We start from the raw sequence: 26,747 nt of genomic DNA on the forward strand, positions 1-26,747 counted from the left end.
AAAAACAGCTTTTAAATGTGTTTTCTCAAAATCATTCAAAGCAAGCTGTTTCATTTTCGTGTTAAAATGAGTCAGTCTGGAGTCAGCCAAGCTGCCTCGCACGAACCAAGCCCAAAAAATTCCGAAGTCATTTCCTATGTGGGAAACACCCTGAAAAACCCATTGTTGTGTAATCTCCCATGACGTCATCAACAGGAGGCTATTTATTGCTTCATATGCTCGGGCTTCGTATACTTGAGCTTCGTATTTATTGCTCGGACTTCGTATGTTTTGTTTAGAGAATGGATTGTGCAGATAATTCCTCCGACCTTGCGGATCAATCGTTTTCACAAGATGACAGGTGAGATCCTTAACCCAATTCATTATTTGTTGTTTTATACAGAATGAAATCACTATACATCCAATAATTATTGTGTCTTTTTCTAACAGGTTGTCCCCAAAAAGAACATCGTTGACAACTGATCTAGAACAGGAGGCCTTTGAATTACACGATGAGTGGCTAAAAATGAATGACTTTTTTGAAGACATTCGATCGTTCAGAAGAAAATTTAATGTCATTTTTGTTGGCTGAAAAAAATTCTCTCACGTCCTCTAACCTTGAATGAGTCGAGTCAAAGGTGAGAAATTATCACTCTGTCTCTCTGTGTGTCTGTATGTCTTTATCTCTCTCCCTCTGTCTTTATCTCTGCCTCCATCTGTGTGTATACGTGTGTGTGTGTGTGTATATGTGTGTGCATGTGTGTATTTGTGTGTATGCGTGTGTGCATGCGTATCTCTGTCTGTCTGACTCATTATTATAATTATTTTTCAGTTTAAACACCTGTCTGGATGAACCAAACACACAACTTAATCTTCTGGAGGAATCTGACACGACATTCAATCTTCTGGAGGTAAATGTTATATTTATTATTTTATTAATATCATAATATAATCATCTTTATATACCTTAATTGTTCTTCACTGTTTTGAACAGAATATGTTGATCGAGTTTCAAAACCAAAACAAACCATCAGACTGCTGCGAAAGAAGATTTTGTTCAATGTTATTACTTTTGTTTAATTATAAATACTTTCCTTATAATTATCTGGTTTTGAATTACAAGAAAAGAACAAAGGAGATGTAAAAAAGGGGTGGGGGAGGTGCGCTCCCCCAACGACCCACCACCCCCTCATCCCTCTCTCCTCCCCTCCCCGTGTGTGTGTGGGGAAGGGTGGGGTGGGATGAGGGGGGTGGTGGGTCAAAGGTGGGGGCGTACGGGGGGGTTGGGCTTGTGAGGGTGGGTGGAGCTTGTGTGGGTAGGTGGGGCTTTGGTGGGTGGGGCTTGTGTGGGTGGAGCTTGTGTGGATGGGGCTTGTGTGGATGGGGCTTGTGTGGGTGTAGCTTGTGTGGATGTGGCTTGTGTGGGTGGAGCAATTTTTAAAATTAAACATGTTGTGTATGGGAACTGATAAACTCATCACGAATTATGTGGATATGATGGATGTGGATGTGGCTTATGTGGTTGAGGTTTGCGTGGATGGGCTTTGCGTGGGTGGGCTTTGCGTGAGTGGGGTTTCTGTTGGTGGGGCTTGTGTGGATGTGGCTTATGTGGGTGGGGCTTGTGTGGGCGGAGTCAAAAAGGGGCGGGGTTTAAAAAAGGGGTGGGGTAAAAAAAAAATTCAATTTATCTTTGTCTGTTGTAAATCCTGTGAATAAAATGAACATAAAATCTCTTCCCCCTTTAAATCACATAATTTGTAAGTCCAAGGGGTTTTTTCAACTTATCGTTGTCTTTTGTAATCCCTGTGAATAAAATGAACCTAAAATCTCTTCCCCCTTTAAATCACATAATTTGTAAGTTCAAGGAACTGTACCGACGACATCAACAATTTTAAAAAGTTCATTTGTCCATCACTTGGTATTATAACCATTTTCAAAATGAGATTTCCACCTGTATATTCTTGCTATATCACCAACTTTGAACTTAGGCTTTCTGACATAAATCTCTTTTTCATATATTAATTTTGTAAATGTATGATGGCTTCGTTTTTGTTGAGGTATGAATCGTGTCGTTGTACTTATCTACAATGTCCTGAATTAAAGATAACCATTGTTGAGAACAGAGTTGAGTGAATTTTTTATATAGTATCTCTTTTACAGTGCAATTAAAACGCTCAAAAACAACCGCTTTTCCTTCATTAAAGGTGCTGTATAATGTAATGTTGTTATTTTAAAGAAAATTCATAAATATTTTGTTGTAGAACTCTGTACCCTCATCAGTCCACAATTTTTTCAGTTTTCTCTTGCTTTTATTGAATATCTGTTGGAAAGACAACATAAGAGTATTACCTGTTTTGTTTTTCAAAGGGACAACCCACACATATCTACTTCTAAAATCAATAACGGTTAAAGCATACTTGTACCCCTTATCATTATTGAGTTCAATTAAATCAGCGGACCAGATATAATCAACTTCCTTGGAATAAATCTTCCTTCTATGAAACTTTGTGATTATTGGTTTATGTAATTCATCAGCTAATACTTAATTAGCTAATAATTAATGTAATTCATCAGCTAAATTTACTTATGAATTTAAAAGTTCAATCATTATTAGCTCTTCAATCTTAATGACATCATTAGAGCCTATAAGTTTTTCGAATTTCCAAGCCCAAGTTTCAATTTAGCACTGATCATCTTCTTCACGATGAACCGATCACCTTTTTCTCTCAAGGTTGGATTTTGTATCAGAGACAAATTATACAACATTTCTCTATCGGCTTCATGTTTTTCTTCCAATGTTGAGCTATTTTGATAATCAATATTGTGCCTCATGCACACTCCATCAACCCTATTGATAGGAGGTTTGCTCCACTGTTTAGGATTGTCAGTCTCATCTAATCTTTTATTCAAGTTTGTTCCTGGACCACAGAAAGAATACCCTGGTAGATGTAATTCCCCTGGTACTCCAATTGTTGTAAATTTACTTCCTGATAAAAACTTTTGTATATCTCCCCCTCGTTTGTGTTTGGTGATTAATTCACTCTTTTTTCAGTCACACACCGAACATGTACCTTTTTGTATAACCCTAATATTTTTACTTTTAACATAAGAGATATTTTTACTCTTGGTTTTCTTTTTACATTTTAGACAATAACTCATTTATTTATGTGAAAAATTCCGACAGAGTGCGAAAACCTTTTTAGTTTCCAACATGCACATTTGAATCTTAATTTTGAAAACATAAAGAATCCTTAGAAATGCCTTCACTCTCTCCTCCATTTATTTAAGAAAAAAATATAAAACAATAATTAAAGTCAATTACATGAACATCATCAATAATATAATCTTATCCTTCTTTCTCTTCTTTCTCTCATTTAAATCTTCTCCCTGAAACCGATGTTAATAGTCTTGACACATATATTTTGAATATACTTGCCAATTCTTTGTTTTCCTCCTCGGTGCGTTGAGATTGATTTTTATTCTGTAATACCTTTGATCTTTTTATAATCTCACTGGTTTCCATATTTTTATATTTATTTATTCTCTCCCTTTCCTCCCTCTCCCTCTCCTCCTTCTCTCTTGTCTCAGTTTCGTAAACTCCTTCCTCATCCCTTACTATTACTGAACCACTTTCACCACAGAATATTGGTTCACAAAAAAATATTTTCACGAAAAAATAAGTGACCACTATATTCATTATTGTTGTGTGTCTGTCTGTCTGTCTGTCTGTCCCGAGCATAGCTCCGTGGGTTTTGATGCGATCCTGATAAAATTTTGGTGGGAGGTTAATATCATGATCTAGTTGTGTTTTCCTGAAAATGGGCGTCGTGCGTCCATTATGGGCAGACCCACGCCCAAAAAACATGTGTTTTTAGGGGGTAGCCGATTTCAATTTGCATTTTCTCATAGGGGGTTTGTCGAATCTGGCAGGGTTTTCGGTATTGGGTTAGCCCAATGGCACCTGCATAGCCCCACGAAGCTCGATTTTTCATTTTCGCCCCAAGGTCAAGGTCACGAACTTAGAAAATTGCGATTTTGACATAAAAATCCATCTTCTCCGAGGGGTTTGTCGAATCTGGCAGGGGTTTCGGTATTTGGTTAGCCCAATGGCACCTGCATAGCCCCACGGAGCTCGATTTTTCATTTTCGTCCCAAGGTCACGAACTTAGAAAATTTAGAATTTTGATATAAAAATCATACGACCGCCCAAACTTTGAGAGCTCGGATGACAATATTTTTTATGGATAATCTTGAGGTCATTCCCCACCTAAAGTCTGGAAACCATTTTGCTCTATCTCGAACACCTTGCCCGTGGCGCCCCTTCAAGTTTGTTTTTATGCTGATTTCATCAAAGTATGGATAATCCGAGGAGTGCGAAATGCCATATAGCCTATATGACGTTATATTGTTCCTGGAATGTTCCAGAGGAAGTTTTGCACCAAAGGTCATAATCCTTGACCTTTGACCTTTAAAGTTCACAAAGGTCAAATTTTCAAAGTTGTGGGAATCGAACCGGGTTTTCGACCTTCTTCGACGAACTAACTCCATTAAGCTATAGCACGTATCCTGTTTCCTTATTTTAATGTCCACAACATTGTTTTGTGACCTTTAAAGGCTATGTAAAGGTCAAATTTTTAAAGTTGTTGAACGAAACCGGGTTTTCGACATTTTGCAGCTAATAACCTGTCACTCGTACCACATCATGTTGATCATTTTTATAACTTGGTCAAACATTATCACATTGTCTCATCCTTGACATCTGAAACAATCTACATCGTCAAATAGCGCTCGTGAACCATCGTTGTCTTCAGACTTGTCATACATATATTCATCTGGATTCTGCGATACTCTTGAATCCACAATTATTTTTCTCATAAAGGAAGCCAATAAGATTTTTTGATGATTTCTAAAAGAGTTTTATATTCCATCACCTTTAGAAGTTCATTTTTATTTAATATAATAATCAAATCTCCATTTGTGGGTTTTTTTTATATCAGTGTCAGGCCAGTTTTTAATTGAAAATTGCCCGTGTCTATGTTCCAGTTCATAAGGAATGTAAAATCGAACACCCTTTTCTTGAAGGTATCCTTGAATGCAAAAATTATAATTTTCTTGAAGCCTTCTTGCTGTCATTTATGTATCAAAAATATATGACATTAATATGATGACACGTAATACCACCCCCATCTTCCTGTTAAATCAGTTTGTATTTCTCGACTTTGTAAAATTATCCAATTTCCTTCCTTCTTTGTCATATAAAGTTGCTTCACTATCATATAATTTTGCTTCACTATCATATTGCTTCACTATCATATAATTTCCCATTCCCAAAATTGTGTATTTGTTGTTTGCTAATTGTGCTTCCACATATCTCCTGATTCTTACCAAGAGGATAATATTCTTCTTCACGAGACTGATAAAAATCGTGGAGGTCTTCGAGGTTGATTTAAAAAGACCATTATATCCTAAATCACACATATAATATTATACCTCCATTTCTCTATTCTCATATTAACTATTCTTCCTTCTTTATAAAATTCAATACAAAGCAGTTAATTGAATTTAATAAGAAAAGGTGTATCGTTTGTTGAACCAGGTGTTGTGGTTGTAAATTCTACTTGTTTAACAAAACGTGCCGTTTTATTTAAGGACATATATTGTGATAAATCACTTAATCTCACCAAGTCATTCGCGTCAGTCGGGCTTGGATAATTTATTAATTTATAAGCATTTTTCATATTAATATTTTTTGCTATACTATAGTTGTTCAGCCTGGGCCTTTGTGTAATAATTTGATAACTCAATATCCATTCTTGGGATACACCAAAGATAGAACCATCTTTTCTGACATAAGTAATTTATATTAGATTAAAAATAATGTCATAAATTTTTTTACTTTTGTTGAGTTGAAATAACACATAAAGACATAATTGACCACAACACTTGGAATTTAATTATTGGACTTGAAATGTTTGATAAACACCATTCTGTAAGAATTTTATGACTTAAACAGGTGGTGGAAGACCATAACTATCAAAATAATATTTGTCTTGACGATTAAAAATACAAACCCAATGAGAACCATTCCCATTATTATCTTCTAAGTTCATAACAATATTCTTTGTATGTTTAGACACGTTTGTTAATTCATCTCTCATACAAATAAACACATAATGCATTTTTAATTTCTTACAATATTAGATAAGTTCTAAATTTGATGTTGTATTCTTTCCAAATTCTTTAAACCACTCATCAATGCTCATTTATTTATTAGAAAGATATAATCCATTATCCCTTTGAGTTAATATTACACCTGCTTGTGCAATGGAAGAAAGCATATCTCCAACGAACAATCTCGCTTTATCAGGCAGACTTTCAAGTTTTTCAGCAAAATCTACAATTATACCACTTCCACTAATTAGTTTCTCCAACTCTTTGTTATGTCTTTCCAATTATTTTTGAGCCCGGAGATGAGCCTTCCTTTCGTTGGCAATTTTCACCGCTGCTGAAATACCACCCGTCAATGCTCCAGCCGCACTTAAACCAGCAAATAAAGGAATTAGAAATGGGAGAAACTCCACTCGTCTCTCTTATTGAATATTTCTTCAACAATGGTTTTGACATTTTAATTTTAAGTGAGCCAGTATCGTTCAAGATTTTCACCTGTTCTCTTGTGAGCAAAACATCAATTCTTACTGCTCCTTTCCTCTGAATTGTATTAACGTTAATCATACAAGGCTTTTGATTTTGAACACAAGATGATAGTTTATGAAGATTGATTTGATTAACAAATATCCCAGTTGGTACTTTGCCACTCATTTATTTAACAAAAAATTATGTGAGACTAATCATAACACCATTATCTGTATTTATCTGCAATTCTGTTTCTTCCAAAAGCAAACACTATGTATCAACTTCTTCACTCTCTTCTCTTTCAATGTATAGGGAAGTATCCACTCGATTAGACTTTATAGTTTCCTTTTGAGCACTCAGGTCAATCGCATAGATTGTATACAGACTTTTAAATGCTGTCATATCCAAAATGGGTTCTTTATTTCCATTACTTTTACAAACCTTTTGGTAAAAATGTATGCTTCAGCATAATCATTTTTTCCCCAATTAATTTCCAATCTATCTCGTGGATAAAATGTTCCATCTCAAGAAACGCAAAGTTGTTTCACCTTGGCATTATCACTCAACGCATTATTCTTATCAGTACCAGTATCACCATCTGGTTTTTAAAAAATAAGCCACAGATATCGTGGCTTTCCTTCCAGAACAACCAAATTCCACGTGTAAGTGGTTTGGTTCAGTTCAACGTGTTGGCATCTTCTTTTAAAGTATGATACATTGAGTGGTTTATTTGAGTTAAGTCTTCTATTCAACATCTCTTCTGTTTTAAGATTAGGAGTATATTCACGAATATACCAACTAATTTCATCAATTAGAAATTTATTCTGAAGAGCAAAAGCATTAGCCACAGCAAAAAGCAATCTATTTTCATTATCATCCTTTGCAGTTGAAATCTAATTTTAAGACCATACAGAACTTTATCATGATCACAACATCCAAATATACCTTGAAGAGGAACTGCCACAGTGAAACTATTACCTGTTTTTGTCTCATCATTATACATTCCTTTCCTTTGACTATATCCAGGGTGTTTTTATTCCCATTGCCATATCAGGAATAAAACCTTCAACAGCTCCCTTTCCCATTCTATCACTAAATGAATATCATGTAAATTTCATCATTTCAGATGTAGCAGAGACAAAATCAACCGCTTCAACTTCTAGTGTTCCAATATACAAACGAACACTCTCAAACATTTTCCAGAAGAAATCATTTTCGAGTGTAGCGTTTGTGTTATTCTCAGCCTTAGTGAATGTAAATTTACACAACAAGAAACTTTCGGCTCGATTCAAATAAGTTTGTTGATTATTGATTTCAAAACTTTTTGTTCCATTTGCATTCCAGTCTGTTCCAGTTATTGCATTTACCTTAAAGTAGTCTTTTTTTAGTGTAGTGGAGTTTGAGATAACAATGGTATCATCCAAATCATAGATACTATCAATTGCTTCCATACTTGTATTTATTGAGGAAAAAAGATGTTAAAACTTTTGAAACCATGACCCAAGTATTTGAATTATTTTCCGTCGTTCTTGGGGAGACAACTGAGTTTTGCCTTTCTTAATTTCTTTTATTGCTTGCAATTTATGAGATTCCTTTTCGGCATATTTTATACTCTTTATCGCACCAGCTACATTTCCCACAGCAGAAGCAGTTGAACCAATTCAGTCTTTATGTTTAAGAATAGTTGAACCGATACCCATAAGAGTATCAATTATCCCATCTCCTCTAAATTGATGTCAGACACCGCTTTGTCTCTTAGTTTTATAGTATCCTCTACCAAGATACATACCTTCACCCTTGTGGTATGGGGGAAAGGAACATCCCATTCCCTGTAATTATTTTATATTTTCCCAACTCGTGTTTCCTCACAATTACAATCGTATTTATTTATTGGAAAACTTAACGTAGGTGAATTCTGATGGATATAATTTCTCCATTAAAAGAAATCATGCGATTATCTTCGTCGGTTATCCTAAACTTTACTCTGTATATGGTTTTTCCTGACACAGGGAGATAAACCAGATTTTTGGGTTCCATATTGAATTCATAACAAATTTAGGTTGAGTATGCGCTGAATGAATATATTATTTGTTCTTATTCCACCATTATAAGCACCATCAATCAAATTCACAGTGAATTAATACCGAATTTATTCCTGAGGATATTTGAACGACATTATCACTGTAAAACGTCCCATTAGTTTCAATCTTTTTTGAGGAGAAACCCAATAACTCTCGAAATGAATTATCAATTGTGAAATCAACCTCATAGTTATTTTTAAGTTTAATCGTTGATTTTGAAGTATGTTTTTGAATATCTATAACAATATTTTTTGGTTCATCACCCTGTTCTTTCTTAAGGCGAGCAATTTAGTAAGATATTTGAGAAATCTCATATGCTCCGGGTGTAACTGTAATTTGTTTTGTATCCACTTCCAGGATTATAACTTAACTTGTCATTTTTCTCAGTGATATTAAAAAAGGTATTATAAGTTTCCATGGACAATAAAGACGCCTCATATTCTTTTGTTGCGTCAAGTTGGAGTGGGGATGGGAATGAAGATGTGTGGTCGCTTGTTGTGAAATTAAAGCTCAGGATTGTGCTTCTCATCTTATTTAATATGGGATTAAATGTCTCTGTATTGACATTTATTAATTATTTTCATGTTAAACAACTGGTCCAAAATGGCAGATGCTTCATTAAAACAATTGTTATTTCTAGCCTTCTTACAACCTAACAACAACAACAACAGTCTATTAACTAATTGTGATGGGTCATTTGGAAGAAAACCAACACCTGAACCAAGCCGACTTCAAGCCTGAATGATGTGTTTCTCCTTCTCATTCTTCTTACTTTTACCAGATAGACTAACCCTATAATTAAAAGAGTCCAGCAGATCAATATATACTCTATCATCCTTATTTTTCATATCCAATGGTTTATCAAAATACTTTGATTCATCCCTCACAGTTGAACCTTGTTTTCCATCTTTTGTTAGAAGACACCTTAATCTCGGAATTAGTTTAACAGAAGGTTGAGCAGAACTCATGAACCTTAATTCATCATTAAATATCAATCCCTTTTCTTGAGCAAGAAGAAATATTGCTGGTTGTTCTGTTGGAATGAGTCCTGCTTTGGTTTTTGAATCTGCTGAATATTCCTTGTTTTGAAGAGCCTTCACAATATAATCAGGGGGTTGATTAATCTCTTCGAGTTGTTGAAATAATCCATCATCATATTCTAATTCTCCGACATGCTCTAATTCTTCCTCCGTCATTTGACTGAAATTTTTTCACATGTGAAGTTTTTTCAGAGTATATTCGATTGTGGGAACTGTGGAAGCATCTATAATTTTTTCTTGGGAAGTTTTTAAACATGGTTAAAAAAAATTTCTCGTTTTCTTTCAAATGCTTCTTCACCCGTTAGTTTCTGCCTGCGTTTCTTCTTTATGTCTTCCTGTTGCTTTACAACATTTGAAACCAACTCTTGATGCTCCTTAAATCTTCTTGCTCCTTCTTTCACATCCATTTATTTATTGGAAAATATCATTAACTGAATTATAAAGGTCAACAGGGAAATTTTCCTTTTCTTCATCATTAAATTAGATGTGTTCAAATAAATCCTTTTCTTTAAATATTTCATCAAATTCTTTAATAACATTAATACGAGTTGTAATTTCTTCTTCACCAATACTTGTATCTCTGCTTTTCATACGTTTGCGTTGAGTTTCTTCATCAACATCAAAACCGAATGATAAAATCTTAACCCCGCTCAGATGTTTATTAATTTGTCTCATTCCTTCTGGATTAGTTTCTAATATTCCAAGACCACCAGATTTTAGTTTCTTTAACTCACTCTTACAATGTGAATATTTTGTTGCACCAAAAGAAACCTCCTCAAATATTTGACCTTCATTGCTCAATCACATATGTTCTTCTTCTGAAATATAGTAATAATCTTCACCTTCTACTTCTCCAGGACTTATTGCTCTAGTTGTTGTTGATACAATACAAACAACATGGTGCTTTTTAAGCAAATTTACAATATTCTCATTTGTATTATTCAAGAACCTTAGTTTATGATAATTTTTTCCAGAAGCAGATTTACCCAAAATATTTATGATAATAGTTGCCATTTATATATGTAATTGTTTATAAAATATAAAATATATCCCTTAATATCTCATCTTGTTTCACAACAATATATTTATATTTTTCAGTCGCGTGCTTCATATAATCCCCAAATTCCTTTTTACTACATAATGTAGAACAATTATCTCTCCAAAAATTATTGATATCTATTGAATTTAACTTAAATAAAATAAAAGTATTAGCATTGTTTCTGATGGAACGACGAGGAAGTTGAAAGTACGATTGACTAAGATAAATACAATTACAAGAAGAATGTCTCCCTCTTGTGTAGTAGCTGTCCATTACCGTTTGGTTTCTGTCATTAACACAATCATCAAAGATAACGAGGTTCTTTTTTGATTTATCCAAATCTTGGGGAGAAGGTATATCATCCGTATTATCACGAAGAATACAAGTTATCGGCTTTGATTTCTTTTTATATCTCTGTGTATCACAAAATAGTTGTATTATATCTTCAATGTTGTAATTATTTAGTTTGTTTTGAAGTTTAAATAAACCGATTATATCTTCTTTTTGAAGACCAGCATTAAAACCTTGTGAGAGTAGTTGATACTCAGGTTGAAAACTCGACTTTGTGAAAATTATTAAATTATCATAATCTAAAAAGTTGGGAGTAAGGAGCATCTTTAAAAGTAAGCAGGTTTTTCCACATCCGCTTGAACCAACTATGAGATCTTCATGAATTTAGAAGATTTTTATGGTTGTTAAATTTTATCTTATTTTCCAAAATGGGTAAAAAATCATTCATTTATATACTTGGAAAACAGGTTATTTCATTTCTTTATTGGCTTTTTTGGAAACTCTATGTTTTATCTGAAGTTCAGGTTAAATTTCAAGATTATCCATTATTTTATTTATACACTATCTTGTGTTGATATTTCCCTGAAAATGACAATCGTTAATAATATAAATCATCAATCCACGAAACATGGTCGTCATTTCTTCAGTCTCTTCTCTTGTAAGAAAAGGTGTATTATCACTCTCGTACTTTACATTCATTTCTCGAATCAATCTTGTAAAGTAATTCATTTTTGGTGTAAATCTCAAAGAATTATATTCCTTTTTATATTTTTCATTATCATTAATTAGAAGATAATCACAGAACATACATTGTTTGTAGGCTTTTGACTCTGTGTTTAATCCCCGTCTTTCACACGCAGGACAATTCTCAAATTTGTCATGTGGAGAATCAGGAAATTCAAGAGGCTGAAAATCTCGTAAACTATTCATATTTATAAAGTAAAACTTTACTTCAAATAAAATTCATCTTCGGTACTTTCATTGGTGCTTTCATAATCATCTATAAAACTACTTTCATAACTATCATTTGAACACAAACTCTTGGTATCATAACTGTCTTCTGTTCCAACAGCCATCATCACTCTCAAAATCTTCAGTTGAATAATGACTCGTATTTAATTAGTAGAAAAAAACATTACCATCTATATCTATATACCTTTTTTCATTAATAGATTCAACTACTACATTTTTTATATTTAAGGTAATTTTAAAATGATCCTTGCCGACGATTGAACGAAATGTCATTTCACCTGATATATTTATCTCAACAGGATTTACATCTTTAGGGTTGTTGAAAAAAATACAAATTTCTCCTTGCACATTACAGATGGTCTTATCTTTTCTTTTGAAAGCTTCATCCATAAGGTTTTTCTTTTTTGATACTTTTTCTTGTTTCATTGCTTTTTCTAGTTTTGAATATATCGCCAGAAGGAGAGGACAAACTTTTGTTTGAGCTACTTCAATTGATGTTCTTCCAGATATACTAAGAGCCCTTCCACTGAAGGAAATTGAAGAACTCATATTATTCACCATAATTGTTTTTATCCAATAGTTGTTATATTTATCTTTCTTCAATTTTATATCCTCGACATATTTCTCAGTATCTTTTACAAATGAAGGGATTGATTGAAACTTGTCTTTTGTGTCTTGATACATTGTATTTATTCAGTGAAAAAAGTTGGAGGATAAAATGGTTTTAAGCACAGATTGACCTATAAATTAAACAGAATTTTCATCAAGAAAATTTTATTTTAAGCAAAGTTTTGTTCTATAAATATGGTGACTACAACATACTGTGATGTTTGTAATCATGAATATAAATGTTATAAAAAAAAAACACCTTCAAACCAACAAACACACATTCAATCTTTTCAGACAAATATCTCCACTTGACCAAGAAACAAAACATTGTGATAGATGTGATAATGATATTCTTTTAAAAATATTATAATAAACACCTTCAATCATGCAAGCACAAGAACAATGAAGAAAGAGAAGGTGCCACTAAATTCTCCATTGAAAACACTGATGGGGTATTTAAAGTACATATAAAAACTAGAACGGGCACTCATAGAGTGCACACCTTCGCTGCCACTACTTTTTTTGTTCTTGGTATGAGTGTGGGGAACTGGTTTCATATGAATGGTCTTATGACACAAACCACATATCTATAATGTCATGAACCCCCCCCCCCGACTTTCGGGGGCTACGGACTAAACAACAATCAACTCACGTCGTTTTGGCGAGTCTTCACTCGCAAGCTCGGTGAATACAACGTTTCAACAAGAGAAGGTAATCTCGTTTGATGCTGGTTTCATGCAAATCGAATAAGAATTGACTGAGTTATGCCGAAAACGGCATATTTTTCAAGGGCGTGACCCCCCCCCCCGACATTTTACCCCAACCGGTGACATGTGTTATGACGTCATTGTGTCACAAGATTGGGCATTAAATTCTGAACATTTTGGTGCTGGGTTCATGTAAAGCGGACAAGAATTGACCGCGTTATGACAAAAACCGCATATTTTTCAAGGTCGTGACCCTCCTGACCTTTGACCCCTAACCGGTAACAAGAGTATGGGCGTCATTGTGTCATATTGCATATCACAAGATGAGGCGTTGAATTATGAACATTTTGGCGTTAGTTGCATGCAAATTGAATAAAAATTGACCGTGTTATCGTAAAAAGACGATTTTGACCTTTTCGTGACCTTGACCTTGACCTTTGACCCGAATGATCCCAAAATCTAATCGAATGCTTCCTGGCTAATAACCAATCATCCCACCAAATTTCATGCAATTCGGTTTAATACTTTTTGAGTTATACGAATCACAAGATTACAAATAAATAAATAAATAAATAAATACACGCCGACCAAAACATAACCTTTCGCAGAATGCGAAGGTAATAAGATTGTTTCGCTTTCAAGACCCTGGACCACCTTCAATCATTGAAGCTGTTGATATGGTTAAACGAAGTATTGAAACTATAATTAAAAACACATGAAGTGAAATGAAAACTTTTGTTTTATATGGGAGTAAAATTGAATATGGTAAGAGAAGGTGATGAAACTACTCCCGATATGAGGACAAACCCTCACCTTATCTCATCATTTCAAGATTTTGTAAGATGTGATGTTTACGATGAACTCCAGAGACAAGAACAAGATGTTGATAATACTGTAGTGGATTTGCTATTACAAAAATAATCTTTTTAGATATACACATATGAAAATAAGATCCTCTTCAAGCGTATTCTTATATTGATTTAGCAAAAGAGATAAAACTTAAGAAAGCGGTTGTTAATATTCAAAACAAAGATAATTAATGTTTTCTATGGTCTGTGCTTACTCACTTATATCCCTCCACAATGAAAACTTGAAAGGGTTGAACATTACAAGAAATACGAGAATACATTAAATGTTAAAGATTTAAACTTTCCATTGTCATCGAAAGATATTCCTAAATTTGAGAAAATGAATAATCTATCTGTTAATGTATATGGATTAACGGATTCAAACAAAGTTCAGATATTAAAAATTTCAAACAACTATAAAATTATGAAACACACATTGACCTTCTCTACTTCACTTCAAAGGAAAAATCACATTATGCTTTCATCAAAAATTTATCAACATTAACCAAATCACAACTATGTAAGAGAAAATGTAAAATGTATCCTTGTAAGAGATGTCTCAAGTCCTTTCATACAAAAGAACGATTAAATCAACATTCGAAATATTGTAGTAATCGTAAATCAACCGTAATCAATTTACCAAAAGCAGGTTCAAACATATCATTCAAAGATTTTAACAAATCTATAAAACACCCATTTGTGATATATACTGATTTTGAAAGTATCCTTGAAAAGATCAATACTGTTTCTCCAAATCCAAATAAATCATACACAAATAAACATCAAAAACATACTCCTTGTGGTTTCTGTTATTATATCAAATAATCTGTTGGTGATGAATCCAACAAGTTAGAACTTTATAGAGAAGAAGATTCCTCAGAGGAGTTTGTAAGACGATTGGAAAAAGACTGTACAAGACTAAGATAAATAATGGTTAAAACCTACAAACCAATGTCATTAACAAATGGAGAGAAAGAGGAATTTAGAAAGAACAGTATCTGTCATATTTGTGAGGAGAAAATTGAGGGAGAGGTCAAAGTTTGGGATCATTGTCATCTTACTGGAAAATATAGAGGACCAGCTCATTCCCGTTGTAATCTTAATTACAAGCCCCCAAACTTTATTCCTGTCTTCCTTCACAACAATGCTCACTATGACGCACATCTATTTATAAATGAACTTTCAAAGACATCTGGAGATATTTCTGCCATTCATAACACAGATTAAAATACATCTCGTTCACAAAAACAATTCATGCATCCCCCATTACCCAGATCAGATTTCTTGATACATACAAGTTTATGGCAAGTCCATTATCCAACTTAGCATCAAATATTAAAAACTTACCAAATCTTCAATCACATTTCTCAAATCAAGAAGAGATTGATCTCTTATCACCAAAGGGAATATATCCTTATGCCTATATGGATTAATTTGAGAAGTTTAAAGAAACACAACTTCCTTCAAGGGAAAGTTTCTATCGCAAGTTGAATAAAACTCATATTTCTGATAGAGATTATACACAAGCGAAAACGATTTGGGAGAAGTTTAATATAAAGAATCTTGGAGAATATCATGATTTGTATCTTTACACTGATGTATTGTTATTGGCTGATATGTTTGAAACTTTTAGAACAGTCTGTCATAATAAAAATTCTGATGGATTAGACCCCGCTCACTATGACACAGCCCTGGGTTTGGCTTGGAGTGCTATGGTAAAAATGACAAAACAGAATTTGGAATTAATCAGTGATATAGATATGCTTTTAATGATAGAAAAGGCTAAAAGAGGAGGAATATCTCAAGTATGTTCCAAGAGATATGCGAAAGCAAATAACAAATATCTTCCTGATTATAATAAGAATGAGGACAACTCTTACCTGATGTATTATGATGCTAACAATTTGTTGGATGGGTGGGCTATGTCTCAATCTTTACCTTATGGAAAACTTAAATGGGTTAAAGAAAAACATTATGAAAAAGTTTACAAGACATTGTTGTCTCCTCTCAAAAATAATTGGATGAAGCTGAAGTTGGATATTATTTTGAGGTTGATTTAAAATATCCAGAATAACATCATCACAAACATAAAGACCTCACCTTATGCCCCTGATAAGGAAAGTCCAAGAAAAGAATGGTTAAGTGATTACCAACAGTCATTTAATATAAAAGGTAAATCTCCAGAAAAACTACTTACGACATTAAATTATAAAGAAAATTTTGTTTTGCATCAAAGGAACTTGAGACAATATTTATCTGCTGGGTTGAGTGAGGAAAATTCATAGGATTTTGAAATTTAAACAAAGTCATTGGTTAGAAAAGTATATTGATTTTAATACAAAAAGGAGAACAGAAGCAAAAACACATTTTGAGAAGAACTTTTATAAATTAATGAATAATGCTGTATTTGGAAAGACTATGGAAAATGTTAGGAATCGACAAAACATAAGACTTGCTACATCTTGGAAGCAGGCTTCAAAGTTAATTGATAGACCAAGTTTTGAGCGAGCGGACGTATTTTCAGAGAACTTTTGTGCTATTCATTTGAAAAAAAAAAAAGAGTATTGAAATGGATAAACCTATTTATATAGGAACATTAATTCTTGACTGGTCAAAGTCGTTAATGTATGACTATTTCTATAATAATTTAAAATCAAAGTATAAGGATAATGTGTCATTGTTATATATGGATACAGATAGTTTTATATTAGAAATTAAGACAAGTGATGTATATGAGGATATGATTGATAATATTGAAATATATGATACAAGGAATTATAAGTCAGGTGATGTGTTGTTTTCATCAAAGAATAAAAAGGTTATTGGTAAGTTTAAAGATAAATTGGGTGGTAATTGGGTCATAAAGATAACTTGTTTAAAGATAAATTGGGTCATAAGTGAATTTATAGGATTGAGATCAGTCTTATGATTTTACATATATTGATAATAATAACATTGAAAGGTGTGATAAGAAGCTAAAGGGAATAAAGAAAAATATAATCAAGGAAACAATAAACTTTAAACATTATTACAACTGTTTAACCTTAAAGAAGGAAGAGTACAGAAAAATGAATACAATAAGAAGTTATAAACATCAATTATATCCAGAAGAGATAAATGAAAAAGCATTTGGAGCTTTTGATGATAAAATATATATTTGAGAGAATGGAATCAATAGTCTCCCTTATGGTTATCAGTATAAGTGTTAAGATATTGGGTTGGGAATTTTAACAGGCTACCACAATCTTTTTGCTGATTTACAAATGATAGAACCAAGCAATAACCAAACGAATGAGTGGAGATGTAATCAGCCTTGGTATTTAAATGGGAAACAAAGAATGTGAGAAATATAAAATAAGTCTTATTGAAGAAATAACCAGGGTAAAAGTAGATAAAACAAATAAGCGAATAAATTTAATTAGAAATAAGTTGGAGGATGTAAATAAAAAATTAAATATCCTTGAATGGACTGAAAACTTTGATGGTTATCAATTGAACAATGTAAAAACAATTTACTACAATCTCAAAATGATATTGCTCAGGAGGTGGTCAAATAAGAGCATAAAGAGAAGTTTATCATTTCATTTCTGCTCAACAAAGACACTTAAAACAAGAACCAAGTTCCAAGTTATTCTTTGTGAATATACTCGATGGAAATGAATGTTGTAAGAATATTAAGTTATTCCCTAAAGTAGAACATGGGCAAATATTCGTTGGTTCGCTCTTCAAGTGGAAGGAAAATATAAAAGGACTGTGATTATGTTGGGGGGAAGAAGTGCTTTTATCAGTAAGTCTCAATCTTTCATAGTCTCAATTTTACATTTGCTTGTATGGGAGGGAAGGGGATAGGTGGGGAGAAAATCAGTCTCCTATTTTGTGCTTTTGGGGCTTGAGTCAGAAAGTTTTTCCCTTCCCCCCCCCCCCCCCATTCATTTGAATGGGTGTCCCAGAAGCCCCATTTATCATCTACTCGCAACACAGCTGCACACCAGAATCGCAGGCAGTCCGCTGAATACAGAGCTGGTGAACAATAGCGTGACAGCCGCACACCAGAGCTCGAAGAAAGTCCAGCTTCAAGCGACTAACTAAAAAGAGGATTGGAGCTTTGTTTGGTGTCAAACACTTCAAAGAAGCCGACTACCCAGAAAAGCAGCAAGATCACAAGCTGCCAAGTCTGTACGATACAGGGCGAAAGTGCCCCTTCTGCAAGGCCTACTGCTGGAAAGACAAACGACCTGGATTTTACTGTGTCTGGCAAAGTTGCAATCAATCTCCTCGATACCTTCCCTGAAGATTTTCAAGTCCTGTTCAGCCAAAAGGAGTTTATTGAGAAGATACGCTACTTCAAAAATACCTTGGCCATGGCATCAGTTGGCATCAATGAGCACTTCATGCCAGGATTCAGCCCCATGGTGAAGCTTCAAGGTAAAGTCTGCCATCGCATTGGGCCACTTCAGCCAGAAAATTATCAATCGCATCTGACGTTCGCTCAAATATGGTTCCACGACAGTGACGAACTGAAAAACTGACTGTGATTTAATAAAGAGCTCAACGGTAATATTGACATCCTGAAGACTCTCCAAGACTGGCTGCGTCAGAACAATCCCTACATCCAGTCTCTGAAGTGGGCCCTTGAGTTGATGGAAGCAGACAACATCACCATGGTACTGGATGCAAGAAAACGCCCTTCATGTGAGCATGTTTGATGCTCCCGCAGGCAAGTGAGGTGTCAGTCATCATACCTGGCGAGCATGTCGACCATTTGAACGTCATCCTCCATAAACACAAAGGAAGACTGCAATCCATCACGGAGCAGCACCGCAGCTACGATCCTCTTCAAGATGTGCTGATGTTCCCCCATGGTGAAGAAGGATTAAAGATCGACATACCCCATGCAAAAGGACAAGGAACTATATCGCCAAATGTGTTCGCAAGGTTCCGCCTTCAGATCAGAGATGAACATTTCAATCAAGTCATGAGGTGTCGACGACTTCCTCAGCAGTACACATACAATCAATATGCCAAGGCTGAAGCTTCACGACTCCGGTGGGTAAGGAACAATCAGAAGATGATCCGTGCAGAGAAGTACCAAGGCCTGATGGATGCTATAGATAACCAAGAAGAGATGCAGGTTGGAACAAAGATCATCCTTCCACCATCAATCTATGGCTCTCCTCGGTGATACGCTGAAGCCTTTCAAGATGCTATGGCCATCGTCCGATCCCTTGGTGAACCTGATATCTTCGTGACATTTACTTGCAACCCACAGTGGCCAGAGATTACGAACTCACTGTTCCCAGGTGAGCAGCCCTGTGACCGGCCTGATCTTACTGCACGCGTCTTCCATATCAAGCTTAAATCTCTCATAGCGGATCTTAAGAGTGGAATGATGGGCAAAGTGGTGGCCTACTTTGGCATGAAGGAGAGTCAGAAGCGTGGATTGCCACACTGCCACATCCTGCTGATACTTGCTGAGGAAGACAAGCCACGAGAACCCAAGGACATTGATAGAATCGTGTCAGCCGAGATTCCTGATCCGAATATCAACCCAAAACTACATGAGATAATCACACGCAACAATATCCACAGTCTGTGTGGTGCTCTAAACCAGAGTTCACCTTGCATGTCTCGATATAGGGAAGCATGGAATTGTGACAAGGACTTCCCAAAACACTGTGTATAGTATACCATGGTAACGGACTCTACGTACCCAGTCTATCGGCGCCGTTCTCCAGCACAAGGTGGCCAGACACACAAGAAGAAGGTGCGAGGACAGGATATCGAGGTCAACAACGAATGGATTGTGCCCTTCAATCCGCTGCTGTCCTTGAAATACAACACCCACATAAACGTCGAGGTTCTTAACTCAGTGTCCAGTGTCAAGTATATCTACAAATATTTGACCAAGGGCAGCGACTGCGTTATCATAAAGCTGGCCAATGGAGAAGAAACAGATTTCATACAATGACGAAATAGTGTTTTGTGGATGCGAGATACATCGGTGAATCTGAAGCTTACTTGCGCCTGTATGACTTCCCCACCCAGCAAATGAAGCCTCTCGTGCAGAAGCTCCCAATTCACTTGGAAGATGAGCAACTCATCCTGTTCCAACCACATGATCTACACGACATCGTCAACAATGGTCCACCAAAAACAAATCTCACAGAGTTCTTCAAGCTGAACCAGAATACTGATGTGAAGATCAGATACCCTGATGTATTCAAGCACTTTAGATGGGTGCAGAACACCTGGAAAAAGCGGGCTCATGTGTTGAAACTGGACCACAGTGGTGATGATGCCAACCAGGCATGCTCAGACATGATTTGAAGGATTCCAGTCATAAATCTGAGTGCGAGGTAGAGCGAGCTCTTCTATCAGCAGATGTTGCTTCACGTGATGGCCGCACCAACTTCCTTCAGAGATCTGCGAATGTACAATGGGGTTGAGTATCCCACCTATCAGCTGCCTGCCTTGCCAGGGGGGCTCCTGGATGATGACGCTGAAATCGACCGATCAATTGAAGAAGCTGCCTCCATCAGATTTGGCTCCACACTGCATGAGGTTTTTTCACACATCCTGATCTTTGTGCAGCCTACGAATCCGTTGGATTTCTGGAACCGCCACAAGGGGATACTGATGAAAGATATCCTTCACAAGCACAACCTGCTGGAGCCAACAGAAGCTGCAGTGCATACCACCCTCCTGCAGATCCAAATGATTGGTTGGCAGCATGGGCTCGATCTGGAGAAGGACTTCCAGCTTCCTAAACCGAACAGGGCCCTTGGGGAGCAACTTGAGCAGGTGAGAATCATCGAAGAAGAGACAAACTACAATGTGCAAGAACTGGAAGCGTACGTCACTGAAAATCAGCCAAAGCTGAATGAGGAGCAGCAAATGTTCTCTGAAGCAGTCATCGACTTGGTGTGGAAAGAGAGGGGTCAGTTGTTCAGTTTGGATGCTCCAGCAGGTACTGGGAAAACCTCTCATCTGCATACTGCTGGCTCAAATTCGCTCTGAGAAGAAAGTTGCGTTAGCCACAGCTATGATTAGAATTGCAGCAACCCTTCACCCAAATGGTCACACGCTTCACTCTCGCTGCAAAGTGCCACTATCAATCAAGGAGGACTCAGTGTGCAACATCACCAAGCGCGACAGTACAAGACAGTTGATCAAGCAATGTCATCTATTGGTCATTGACGAGGTCTCCATGTGTGACTGGCATATTATCGAAGCTTTGGACCGAACATTCCGTGATATCCATGAGACAGATCAGCCTTTTGGAGGAATCAGGAGACTGGAGACAGATCCTGCCTGTCATCTGAAGAGGAGGCCACGCTGACATGGTTGCTGCCACTCTGAAGCAGTCCCCCCTCTGGAGACAAGCCCATGTGCATCGATTGGCAAAGAACATGCGGGTGCATAATGCAGGAAGTGAAGATGAAGAATTTTCCAAGGAACTTTTACAAATCGGAGAGGGAAGGTTCCCCGTCAATGCAGAAATCAGCGAGTTCAAAGTTGAAGTCAAAAAGAACTACCTGATCCAAGGAGATGCGGGTGCATAACGCAGGAAGTGAAGATGAAGAATTTTCCAAGGAACTTTTTGAAATCGGAGAGGGAAGGCTCGCCGTCAATGCAGAAATCAGCGAGTTCAAAGTTGAAGTCCAAGAGAACTACCTGAGCCAAGGAGAAAACGTCAAGAGCCTCATTGACGTTATATTCAGCAACTTGAGCAGCTTGCATGCTGACAGGAACTGGCTTTGTTGCCAAACCATCCTCTGTCCTACAAATGAAGCGGTTGAAGAGGTGAATGATATCGTACTGCGACCATTCCCAGGGACGGAATCTGTCCACTGGAGCAGCGACAAGATAATGGACGTAGAGAACACACACCAGTATCCAGTGGAATTCCTTAACTCGATATGCGCTTCAGGAATGCCTCATCACAAGCTCTGCCTCAAGAGGGGAGCTCCGATCATGTTGCTGCGAAATTTTGACCCCAAAAATGGCCATTGTAATGGTAGTCGATATATCATGGACAACTTGATGCCGCATCACTGATGCGACACGAGATACTGGGCCACATGCTGGAAAGAAGCTACAGAATTTAAACTGAGGATTCCCATTATTCCACCCGAAAACCTGTTCACTTTCCAGATGCAGCGAAAACAATTCCCTGTCCGCCTCTGCTTTGCAATGACCGGCAACAAGGCTCAAGGTCAGACATTGGAAAAGGTCGACATCTACCTGAAGACCGACTTCTTCAGTCATGGACAGCTCTATGTCGCCACGAGTCACGTTGGCAGAAGTGACAATATTAGTATCTTCGCCAAGAACTTCAGAGAGAGAAAAGGAACTTTCATTAATAATGTTGTGTATCCTGAAGTTCTAAGCTCAAGAATATGTATATGAATAACGAAATAATTCATTTATTTATTTTCCTAAAGAAAAAGTGTACAATTGGTATAACGCTTTGAAGAAACATGACGGAATAATCTTCTTTACTTCATCTTCTTCTGACGTCACATTGCAGCCATTTCTGGTTTGATCTCCAGCCTAACGTTTTCTCCACTTTCCGCAAGAACGGCTGATCCAAACGTAACGATTTTGGGTGCGTAATCCTGGGACCCCTGGGCCTCCCGATTGAAGCCCCACACCCAATTAAAGCCCCGCCCGTAGGGCGGGTACCGTTGCTTTGCTAGTAAATTTAATTACACACTCACATTGGGTCGTACATCAAATAAATGAAGTTTGACAGTAAATGTGACCGTTGGTGTTGATATGACTGGCAGCTAATCAGTGCACATGTTGATGTCTTTCTGCTCTATTTTTTATTTTTTGTATACATTGTCGAGGCTCATATGAGAGCTGACAACGCACAACAAGGGGGGCAGGAGACAAAATGGGCAAGAGGGAAGGACAAAACAGTGGGGAACAGAGACATTAGGAGATCTGTGGAAGGGAGAAGGATGGGGTGGGGAACATGGGGTATACAAGATGGACACCACAGGGACTTTCAGGAAGGAAAGCAGGGAATTTGAAGGAGGTGGGGTTGGGGTGGATTAACAGGGGTAGAAAAGATCGAGGTTTGGATGGGGGGAGATAAGAGGTGGTGGTGAACAGCTGTTTTGAAAGCCTGGAGGGAAGAATGGGATTGAAGAGAGTGAGGGAGTATATTCCAAAGGTGGGAAAAAGGAGGAATGAAAGAGTGAAGGTGAGCAGTGATCCGTGATTTTGGTAGTTTTACCAGAAGGGGGTTGCTGGCGGACCTGCTTATGCTTCTTTAAATCAAATAGAGTTGATGACATACACCAAGTTTCAATTTGGAATGTTTACAATGTTCACCTGTCTATCCGTCAATTTTTTTAAGCAGTGCAGATGTTGAATTGACACAAGAGGGACCTCTAGCTGCCAAGCATCATGAGAAGGAAATGCTAAACTGCACCGCTTCCTTTGGACACGGGTGAGATTTACAAAAAAAATTTTGTTTGAGCAGTTTCGAAGAAAAAACATCCAATTTTTATCCTTTAATCCAATGTCTGCTATGCCATGCGATCTATGATGTCAGAGTTATCAATAAAATATCCTCCATGGGGAGTCCCTCCGACGTTTAAATGGGATCGGGCGAGCGGTTGCAGAGAGAAAACATTTTAAAAGCGAAAATATATAGACATGGAGACAGACAGGGGGCATTGCAGTAGTCTCGCATCCCCTTTGGGGCGAGACTAACTAGAACAGCACTCAGTGGAGTGCACAACGCCACCAAGTTAAACAGTTTACGTTTTGTATCCCACTGATATGTCTGCATCCGGACCTGAACCAAAATCTAATCGGCTTGTTGTCAACCAACCCAACTCATCCACCAAGGTTCTTCAGAAAATAATTCACAACTTTTTGAAATGTCATACTATTTATCGTTTTTGGCCCTATCTCTCAATTGTGAAGAATCACTTTCTAAAATTCTGGCATCCAGATCTGGATCTTCACCAAAATATAATCAATTCATGCTTGTCATACACCCAATCTGTGGACCAAGTTTACCAGGCAAAAATTCGAGTTAGAACTACAGTACGAGTTGCACTCTCATAAACTAGATTTGGTAACAGGTCCAACTACAGTAGTGTGCAGAGAATTACTTCAGGAAAGGAATTTTATACGACTTTTGCCTGGGTTCATCTGAATCCATCCATAACTTTTTGAGATATCCTCCTCACAGACACACAAACAGACAGACGGACAAACAGGGGAGAAAACATAACCTCCATCGATGGCGGAGGTAAATATTGGGAGCATAAGACAACAATAAATCCCCGATATTATTCAGCCAAAACAAGAGATTCTCACCTCCCACCCTGAGATTGTAAGCTTGCTAGAGGCCCCGAACAGTGTAGAGCATGCTGGGTGGGCAGGTTGCTTTGGAGATCGGACACCAATGTCAAAGGGTTCTGGGGGTCACAGACCTGCATCCTGCACACCCAGCATGTTATAGCATGAATTTACACCTTTGCTTTTAAGTGAAATTTGTATTGTAATGCAGAAAACGTTGCGCAACTCAGACAACTTAGCAAAATATGGCTAAAAGATTCACCAGGCTGCCAGGGAATTGCTGTAACTGTAGCTCCGGCCACTGTTCAGCGTCACCAGGGGCATTCCCTGATTGGTGACCACAATCCGAGTCACAGATACTTCACTTCCTAATGAAAGAAGAGATGAAAGGCAACACTGCAAAACAATATAATACTTTATTAATATAGAAACATTCTCTGCAATATCCATTGTGAAAAGATTACAATACCTTATTGAATTATATTCCTTTCAGGAGCATCCTCGGACACCTCACTCTCGATGGGGTCTTAAGGTGCATCCTGGGTTACCTCGCTGGGCACTTAATTTGCCATTTTGTTCGGCCTGCTCAACAATGCCTCGAGTTGGAACAGGCCGCAATGGTTTATTAATGATAAAGTGCTCAAAATATTTGTCCCCACTCCCCCACCTCCTACTTTCCTCAGTGATATCATCAAATGCCTGATCTACATACCTCCAAATTGCTGTTTCCATCACTTTTTAAGTGCTATTGTTTTCAAATTAGGAGCTTGGAGTGATTTCATGCATTATATGATGCAATTTTCCACGATCAACTCTCATCTTATCCTGATATAATCGAAATATAATAAACGAAATTATTGAAATACAATTTGGGTTTTGAAAATCGGATCACGTGGACAAAACTCAAAATCTGGAGTGAAATCTGAAAATGTTAAGAAACCGGAAATGTTTAGTTTTTTGCCGTTATCAATCAGCTTACTATTGCTTGCCAAACCAGCCGTTCCTAATCAACCATTTAATTGGAGTGCTTGCTTGAGTGCTTAAGCCACTTGCTGAGCACCCAAGAGTCGATAGTGGGAAACTTCGTGTACCATTTGGGATGTCGTTGGCAGTTGCTACAAGGTAGAGGTACATGTGGGTAGATTTGGATTTGGAAAGAAACTCTCTGTGGCTGGTGTGCATGCCTGGTTACAGGCGCCATGGTGGCAAAGTTTCATCCTGTATCTCATAATGATGATGGGTGGTGGTGGTTTTAACTTTTAATCCCAGCAGCATACGAGTGATCACGTTTTCCTTTTCCTTTTGATTGTTTCTAAAGCAATTGGTTAATTTATATGACTCAGGTGCACTTTAGAAAGGTTAAATGGTTTCTCTTTATGAGTTTCAAAGCAAAATATATTTGATAACACCTGATTTCCGAGCCGTTTGCCGGACTGACGTGTTTTCGAAGTTACCGAGCCAAATTTTTTCCACCCGACACGCCGATTGGCAGCTGTTTATAAAGAATAATGTTTATGCATATCTCCTTGAAACATCAATAATGCAATGGTGTTTTTTTAATTTGTTGATTGAAATTCCCCCAAAACAAGGGTGAAAGCTACTCAAGGTTTTTGGGTTATATACAGTCCGTACTGTAGTCAGTAATCGCAATGACTCCAATCTGCTGATCAACGAAAAATTGCCGATATTGGCAAAGCACTAAAACAAACAAGCACGCACACGCACGCACGCACGCACACACTTGGTCTAACCCCTTATAATACAGTGCAGCACCCTCCTCCCACACCTATCATCTCTCTCTCTCTCTCTCTCTCTCTCTCTCTCTCTCTCTCTCTCTCTCTCTCTCTCTCTCTCTCTCTCTCTCTCTCTCTCTCCTCTCTCTCTAATTCTCTCTCTGGTGTTTATGTCCGTATCAGACTTCATCTCTGGATGGTGTTTATCTCCAGGCAGTATTTATCGTATGATAGGTAGAAAATAGATTTCAGACATTACTTTGTTTCCATCTTCACTGTTATACTGTTGCGGGCTGGGTATCGGCGACGAGCATGACCGCGAGATGGAGCTGCAGAGTCGACTCCACACAACACCCAGAACAGAGATCGTACCTTTCGGAAAACTCCGACAAGTACGGGTCCCTTACCGGACCGTGAATCGTCAATAATTACACGACGTGGTACAGGGTTATTTGCCAATCTTCAAAATACCTAGAAATCCACATGGTGAGT

General features: G+C 37.1%; 1 protein-coding gene across 6 annotated transcripts in view; it reads right to left on the bottom strand.

Annotated features, from left to right (window-relative positions):
• HIRA (histone cell cycle regulator) overlaps nucleotides 1–26,747 on the bottom strand; it is a 264,562-nt gene that overhangs the window by 29,650 nt on the left and 208,165 nt on the right. For 5 of the 6 annotated variants that reach the window (XM_085864316.1, XM_085864313.1, XM_085864311.1 and 2 more), the window contains 2 exons: nucleotides 24,785–24,890; nucleotides 24,541–24,663 (listed from right to left, as the gene is read on the bottom strand). In XM_085864316.1, the coding sequence (XP_085720442.1) occupies nucleotides 24,541–24,663; nucleotides 24,785–24,890 (229 nt within the window). The remainder of the gene's footprint in view (nucleotides 1–24,540; nucleotides 24,664–24,784; nucleotides 24,891–26,747) is intronic. The other variant, XM_085864312.1, reaches the window with a different exon arrangement.

This window comes from Eptatretus burgeri, chromosome 18 (assembly GCF_056783735.1).
Source record: "Eptatretus burgeri isolate ZD-2024b chromosome 18, Ebu_testis_v1, whole genome shotgun sequence".
Classification (NCBI taxonomy): domain Eukaryota; kingdom Metazoa; phylum Chordata; class Myxini; order Myxiniformes; family Myxinidae; genus Eptatretus; species Eptatretus burgeri.